Source organism: Triticum urartu, chromosome 7 (genome assembly GCF_003073215.2).
Source record: "Triticum urartu cultivar G1812 chromosome 7, Tu2.1, whole genome shotgun sequence".
In the NCBI taxonomy this organism is placed as follows: Eukaryota; Viridiplantae; Streptophyta; class Magnoliopsida; order Poales; family Poaceae; genus Triticum; species Triticum urartu.
The window spans coordinates 312,055,118-312,063,294 of NC_053028.1; the positions used below are offsets into that span (position 1 = coordinate 312,055,118).

At 50.7% G+C, this 8,177-nt stretch overlaps 1 protein-coding gene across 1 annotated transcript; it reads right to left on the minus strand.

Moving 5' to 3' along the window:
- Nucleotides 1–2,216: 2,216 nt before the first annotated feature.
- On the minus strand, nt 2,217–4,523 carry LOC125521635. Its single transcript, XM_048686697.1, has 2 exons — nt 3,889–4,523; nt 2,217–2,691 (listed from the first exon to the last, which is right to left on the minus strand). The coding sequence occupies exons 1-2, from the start codon at nt 4,285–4,287 to the stop codon at nt 2,587–2,589; spliced, it is 504 nt and encodes a 167-aa protein (XP_048542654.1). The 5' UTR covers nt 4,288–4,523; the 3' UTR covers nt 2,217–2,586.
- Between the last annotated feature and the right edge of the window lie 3,654 nt (nt 4,524–8,177).

The following is an 8,177-nucleotide window of genomic DNA, read 5'->3' on the forward strand; positions in this document are numbered from 1 at the left end:
GACTCAGCTCTAGGCTGAGCTTACTTACCATGTCAAGCGCCTGAAGATGCATCCGATTGACTCAATTTCAGACTAAAAGATATTTACCGTGTCAACTGCGTGGAGGTTTACCAGGACACTTAAACCCTCTGCCAGGCTCATCTAGTCTGACAGAGGCTCGGAGACTACACCCAGTGGGTGCACTCAGCGTGCCCCCACTGGAAGAGAACTCGGAAAGAAACACTTTGCTCGATGCAAAACCAGCTCCAGAATTACTCGACCTCCGAGTTAGAGAAGAACAAGTTCGATCAGTACCAGCTAAGAAGATTTTTAGTTCTCCGATACCCCCGCCGACTGCCCGCAGTCGACGGCGGTCTCAGGGACTACACCCAGTGGGTGCACTCAGCGTGCCCCCACTGGAGTAATCTCCACTCGGTACGGCCTAACCAGTCCGGGTGATGAACAACAACAAAAAGGACAGGCTCTAAGACTCCCGCCGACTGCCCGCAGTTGACGGCAGTCTCGGGGACTACACCCAGTGGGTGCACTCAGCGTGCCCCCACTGGAATGGTATCCACTCGGAACAGTCCGCCCAGTCCGAGTGACGGCCAAACAACAAAAAAATACACGTTCCAGGCGTGAAGAAATTCTGAGTAATCAGTTACTCAATGCAGGACCAGCTCCAAATCACTCCAAAAAAATTGCTATAAGGTGAGTTTAACGCTCCTCCGCGGACCCGTTTGAGCTCATTTCACTCGGACACCATACAGTCTGGAATCCGTCAAGGCAACATGCGGAGATAAGATCGCCGGGTGACCAGAGGGAGTTCATAAGTGCCTCCGTAGCACTCGACTCATCTGGGAATTCACATCGACTCGACCCGCTCAACCTCGACCGATTCGGGGGCTAATGACGAGGACATGTATTGGGGGTAGTGTAATATGCCTGACGTAAAGGCCCTACCCATGGACACCGTATACTCTGTACTGGGCCCCTGGGCCAGATCGCCATCCAGATGTACCACAACTTGAAAATCACTCGGACAGCGACAACCACTCGGAGCACGACACTTCACTCGGCGAGCTCATTCCACTCGACCGTGTAACTCACTCGGATATGCAAAGATCAATAGTCAGCATGTAACATAAGGGGTGAGGGGGTGGCGCACTCTATATAAGCCACCCCCCACCACTAGACTAGGGGGCTCTTTTCTTCCATCTCTCTCTCTTTTTCACCATTAGTCTCAGGACTACGGGGATCTGTTCCCCTCTCATTGTAATCTCCGGATACATACTAAGATAAAACAAAGCCTCTCCGGAGCACGAGACGTAGGGTTGTTATCTCCACCGTGAGAGGCCCGAACTCGCTAAAACCACCGTGTCACCCATATGCATCTCGATAGATCATGCTTCTTTATCCTACCCCTCTTTTATTGTCAGAATCGTTACCACGACCACCCCCCACCACTAGACTAGGGGGCTCTTTTCTTCCATCTCTCTCTCTTTTTCACCATTAGTCTCAGGACTACGGGGATCTGTTCCCCTCTCATTGTAATCTCCGGATACATACTAAGATAAAACAAAGCCTCTCCGGAGCACGAGACGTAGGGTTGTTATCTCCACCGTGAGAGGCCCGAACTCGCTAAAACCACCGTGTCACCCATATGCATCTCGATAGATCATGCTTCTTTATCCTACCCCTCTTTTATTGTCAGAATCGTTACCACGACAGCACCTCCCGCCGTCCAGCCCGCCCCCGTCTATCATGCACCGCCGGCCCACCTCTGGACACTGCCGGCCTACGTGGACCTCGTCAGCGACGACGACGACACCGACGGCCACTGAAGACGGCGACGGCATCGAACGGGCACGGGCGGGAGCGCGCTGGCGGCGGCCTTTTTTTTTTTCCTTTTTATGTTTAATTATGTCATGTTGGAAGTGAAACTGAGCCGTTTTGTGGCCATGGACCCTAACTTAAGTTTTAAGTTTTTTAAACTGCGTTTATTTACATTTTAAGTCATTTTGTTTAAGTTTTTATGTTCTTTTTAAACACGTCCAACACAGACAAGATTTGGGGTGCGGCCGCGCGGTGGGCGCTCGCACGACCCAACGGACAGAGGCGGACACGGGCGAACCCATCAACGCCTCAAAGGGACAAAATTCGGTCAAAACGGACGTCCGTTTGGGGTCGTGCGGTGTAGTTGGCCTAAAAGCGTGGATTCCAGCTCCGAGTATATATCATATCATTGCAGCAGCCTTATGATTGCGAATTCTGCACCACCAACAACAATACTCACATTATAGTACACAGCAACAGCAAGATCCTCAAAACCCACCTGCAAAGATACGTACTTTGCATCATAACTGAATAATATACCACTACTACTACACCACCGAACACCAACACTGCTAGTTCAAACTTTCTCTTTGTCCCAACCCCAACACTGAGATGCGGAGGTACCAACCTTAATCTCACTAAAAACATGAGTTAAAACCGGTAATTTGCAGGCGCTCATCTTCCGGCGTTGAGCTGTCGAGCTTGAATAATCTAGCAACCATCTGATGAGACGAACTTGAGCTCTAAAATACAGGCCACACGTCGGCCGCATCAGCTGCTGACTTCGGCGATGCTGTGCAGAGACGGGCGCCACTGGCGATGCCTCGAGCCTTTCATCGAGCTGCCCGGGTGGCCATCCCTGTCCTGCTGCTCCAACTGCAATACACACGACGGGCGGCAGCAGAATAATCAGAACATGCCAATTTGCCATGTTGTACCAAGTTTAAGGATCAGAGTAATCACTAATTAGTACATGCCACTTTGCCATGATATACTAAGTTTCAAAGATCGTAATGAGTGACGATTCCCATGAGTCTTGGGGGAATAAATAGTGAATGATTCCTTGTCCACTAGTAGTTGTAGGTAGGCGCCATATTCTTCATGTATCTGGCATTGCGATTGGAGAATGTCAACCTAGCTAGCTCGCGGGATTTTGTTTGGGCGGCGGCAGGAACTTCTAGGTATCCGTCGCTGCCGTTTCCATGTGGTGTGAGCAAAGCAGGATGTGGCCTAAAGTATAGTTTAGCTCTGAGTGGGAATAATGTGCCCGTTAAATGTATGAGGAGCTATCATATCGTGTTTAGAGTAGTACATTATTCGAGTCATCATTGTGTCATGATCGGCTTAATGTATGATATCTTTAGTAAATCAAAAATGGTTGGGCGGTTAGGTACTATTGTGTCATGCATAACTCATACTAACTATATGATAGTAAGGTACTATAAAATTTGGGACGGTGGCCAACTGAGCAAGAAAAATAACAAGTGCAATGGTCTATGGTCAAAGGTACCCCGAGTTAATTAACACCAAACTGCAGCATCAGCAGGTTAACTAACTAGGCAGTTACCAACGCTTATGTCACAATCAAGAAAAACCTCTTTTCATATTGGAGATTGGATAAGGACTCTAAATACTCTTGTGAACTTCACAAATTTGAAAATTAGAAGTACATAAATACAAATTTTGGAAAAAACAAACGATGGGAGCAAAATCGCCTGCCTTATTTCGTTAGATACAAACGTTTTAGAGACTTAGTGATGACATGTCTTGATCAATTGCAAATATGCACTAGTTCGAAAAAATATTGATCTCGATTAACTGCACATATGCACTAGTTCAAATTAAAAATGAGGAGGTAGTGGTAGTGATTAGTGAAGAGCTGGAATGAACCAGCGAAGAGGGGGAGACCACAGAGCAAAGAAAAAGAGTAGGTTCTTCTTGTACATGCAAAGTACTATTGGTTGATTATTGACCATTAAGGGGAAGAACATGCATGATACAGAAGCAAGGAGCTGCCATCGATGAACAGCGAAAGAAACATGGGTGTCAGTAATGAGCAAGAAGGTACTATACCTGATCGAGACCGTCGTCCATGAGGGACTGGTCGTCGCCGGCGGAGGCGGGCCCCCCGGCGGCCTGCTGCCGCTGCCGCTGCGCCCGCCTGGTCTTCTCCTCCTTCCTGGCCTGCACGGCCCTGGTGACCTCGTCGACGGCGATGAGGCGGTAGGCGTGGCCGAGCTGCAGCGTGTCCCGGGGCTTGAGCAGCTTCACCCGCGTCAGCCGCACCGCGCCGCGCCGCTGCTGCTGGCCGCCCCCCTCGGTGACGCGGAGGGTGACGAGCGCGACGTAGTGGCCCGGGTTGGCGCGCATGACCTCGGCGGCGCTGGTGGCCCAGTAGAGCCGCTCCACCCGCCCGCCGCCCGGGTGCTGCACCACCACCGTCGCCTCCTCCGCCGCCTGGCAGTTGCCCATCGGCGTCGGCGCTCCCTGCTTCTGGGCCGCCTCGTGAAAGGGGTGGGTCGATCGACGGGGGAGAAAGAATAGGAGGGCGGCGGCGGTGGAGGCGGGCAATGATGCTGCTGATTTATGGGGGCGGCGCCCGGTGGCGGTGGGTGGTCGGGTGGTACTAACGACCGAGGTGACGCTGCATGCTACCGCCTGCCCACTACTCTCGGGTCTGGACTCTGGTTGGGTGTCGCCCGCCGCTCGTCGCGCCTGCTGCTCTTGATGTTTGGCTCGAAGGGTTCGTCGTGTATCTTTTTTTTTTCCAGGGAATTATGAGCTTTATTCAAATATAAACGCATTCATTGGTCAGTCAGCCAGAAGGCTACTGATCAGGAAGCTCGGAGTTTCAGTAAGCCAACTTTCAGTCACAATCACAGTACAAGCGCGTTTTGCACAAAGGTGAGCTAAAACATTGGCTGATCTACTAACATGTTGAAATACAAAAGAAGTAAAACTAGCAGAAAGCTCACCAATGTCTTGAAGAATTGGAGCCACAACTGAACGACTGTTGCGACGAGTGTTCCAGAGGTTGATGTAACGCCCCAAGACCGGAGCTTCAGTTGCCTTTCAGGGTTTCCGGGTTTCGTCGTGTGTTTTGTTTGGTCCGCTGCATTGCATCATGTGCATTGCATCATGTCATCATGCAACCCGTTTTAAAACTCAACTAAACAAATGGTATGGATCTTTGATCCATTTAAATCGAGGGAATTCACATGGTGATTCTCTTTAAAACATATTCTCTCGATATTTAGAGAGCTATAGTAAATATTTCCATTCTTGGGGATCACCATAACACACTTGCAACTTAGTTCCACGCCTCTTATGCTTCAAGTTGCACCTCCAAACTTTGCCCATTATTTTTTTTTCATCGCTTTTCCGGAGCTCCACCAAAAATCCGAACATTTTTTGATACTCCTAAAAACCTGTCCTAGTTCAACCTTTTGAATTAAATTCAAATGGATTTGAATTTAAATCTTCCTATCATGGCCTTTTCTATTTTCTCGGAACAAGCATATTTTGCGAGTTCAGGAAAATTATCTGCGTGCCCAAATTCTTTTCCTAACCCTCTCTTTCTTTACTTCTCTTTAATGTTTTCCTGTTAAAGGAAAATTAAGAGGGGGATAGAGTAGCCCAGCGCAGCGGGCCACTTGGGCCTCCTTCATGAGCAGCCTCCAAGGCCCATTTTCTCCCATGCCGGCCCATTAGCTCAACCGGGCCCAGCCATCCCCGCGGCCACCTAGGCCCAGCCGCACCTAACCTCTAACCCTAGCCGCCAGGGAGCCGACCTCCTCCTCTCGATCTCTCCCTCGTGCTTCCCCTCAGCGCCATCATCTCTCTCGATCCCCCTCGTCCTCCTCCCGACCGCTCCGCCAGGGGAAGCCGCGGCTCGACCCCAATCCTCCTCCACCCCACGCCGGAGTCCCACCTCGCCGGAGCACAGGACCTCCTCTGCCGCCGCGCCATGGATGGCTGCAGCTCAAGCCGCGTCCTCGCCGGGCCTCTCGCGCGCCCGAGCTCCATCACGCGTGCCCGCCTCCTCGTCCTCGTTCCTCGCCCTCGTGGCCGAAGCAGCCGAACAGGAGGCCTTGTGCCTGAGCCTCCTCGCTCTCCTCATCGACCCAGGGAGAGGAGCTCCTCCCGAAACCCTTTCTCGTCATCGCCGTTCGACGCCGTCGGAGCAACCCGCCGCCTTGGACGCCCGACCTCGCTGCCGTCCTGGAGCTTGTCCGCCTTCCATACCGCCGCCTGGCCTCAGATCCAGCGGGATCTCGTCCGGTCGTCCCCGCCGCCAAGTCCATCGCCGGAGCCGCCGTCCTCTGCCACACCATCGCCGCCTGTTCTGCCCGTCCCTGCATCGGACCCCGACTGGCTGCCCCGTTGGCCTTGCTGCCTTTGTCGTGGCCAGGTCAACACAGACACCCGGAGTCCATCTTTGGTTGCACGCCAAGTACCACGGCATACGGCGCCCGAACGACCACCGAACCGGAAACGCCAAGTATCCCTACGCGTGAAGACGCCAAGTTCGTTTCGGGATTCGTCAAGTACCTCTACCGATATGGCTCGAACGTCTACGAAACGTGTACCACTACCGTCGACCCCGAAGCCCTCGGATTCATCAAGTCCGGAAGGGTGCAAGTACCTCTCCGAACGAACGTGAACGACTACTTCCACTACCCCCGTCGCGAGAACGCCTACTTCCCTCTAGCAAACTTGATCCGTCCCGTTTGCACGCTTCGAAGGTATAACCAAGACGACGCCCATGGACCGAATGCTTGTGTTGTATGAGATGCATGGTTTTTGTTTTCGCTCGTGAACCTTAGTTGTTCCTCCTCGTTGCCATGCCGTCGACATGTGGGAACCCGGTAACTGGGAGCACCCCACCGTTCTTTCGCATGACACGCTCCCGTCATTTTCTTTGCACCGATGTCAATCGAGTTTCCGGAAACGGAACGTTGCCGTGGCACCATTTCTATCGTCGCTGTGGCACCCTTTCTTTCCGCCACGATGACAAATGCCTCATATCTTTTCATGTCAACATTTTCTTGAAATTGCATAAACTTGTTTATGTCATCCGCATCATGATAAAAACAATTAAAATGTTAAATTGCTGTTGCACCAAATTGATAAATGCATATGGGGATTTACCGGATTCGTTATTTGTTATGTCCAACCCCATTTAAATTGTTTACATAGTATAGTTTTGTTATGCTTCACCTCTTGCCATGCTAACCAACATTTAAATTTGTTGAGTACGTACCTAACCGGGAGAGAACTAAATAATTAACGCGGTGTTTCGTCAATATACAACTTGTTGCATATTGAGCTCCACTTAATTTGTAGGGTTGCTTGTGCTCTTTGCCTTACCATGCCTCTTTAACCCGGACATGCATCATACTTGGTTGTGCATCATGCCATGTTTATGTGTTGGTTGTTTACTTTGTTGTGTGCTTCTTTTCCGGTGTTGCTTCTTCGGGTTGGTTCCGGTAACGTCGTGTTTGTGAGGACCCGTTTGTCTACGTCTGTTTGTCTTCTTCATGGAATCGTTCTTCTTCCTTGCGGGATTTCAGGCAAGATGATCATACCCTCGAAATCACTTCTATCTTTGCTTGCTTAGTTGCTCGCTCTTTTGCTATGCCTATGCTGCGGTACCTACCACTTGCTTATCATGCCACCCATATTGTTGAACCAAGCCTCTAACCCACCTTGTCCTAGCAAACCGTTGATTGGCTATGTTACCGCTTTGCTCAGCCCCTCTTATAGCGTTGTTAGTTGCAGGTGAAGATTGAAGTTTGTTCCTTGTTGGAACATGGAGATGTTGTTCCTTGTTGGAACATGTTTACTTGTTGGGATATCACTATATATCTTATTTAATTAATGCATCTATATACTTGGTAAAGGGTGGAAGGCTCGGCCTTATGCCTGGTGTTTTGTTCCACTCTTGCCACCCTAGTTTCCGTCATATCGGTGTTATGTTCCCGGATTTTGCGTCCCTTACGCGGTTGGGCTATAATGGGAACCCCTTGACAGTCCGCCTTAAGTAAAGCTCTTTCAGCAATGCCCAACATTGGTTTTACCATTCGCCACCTAGCCTCTTTTTCCCTTGGGTTAGGCCAGCCCAAGGGTCATCTTATTTTAACCCCCCCGGGCCAGTGCTTGTCTAAGTGTTGGTCCGAACTGAGTAGACTGCGGGGCCACCTCGGGGTAACTTGAGGGCTGGTTTTACTCGTAGGATGTCTCATCCGGTGTTGCCCTGAGAACGAGATATGTGCAGCTCCCATCAGGATGTCGGCGCATCGGGCGGTGTTGCTGGTTTAGTTTTACCCTGTCGAAATGTCTTGTTGTACCGGGATACCGAG

What these genes read in the sequence shown, in the direction of transcription:
- LOC125521635 (XM_048686697.1), bottom strand. Translation starts at nt 4,287, where the DNA reads ATGGGCAACTGCCAGGCGGCGGAGGAGGCGACGGTGGTGGTGCAGCAC. An exon ending in TGGACGACGGTCTCGATCAG is followed by an intron (nt 2,692 to 3,888) that starts GTATAGTACCTT and finishes TGTGTATTGCAG; the next exon opens with TTGGAGCAGCAGGACAGGGA.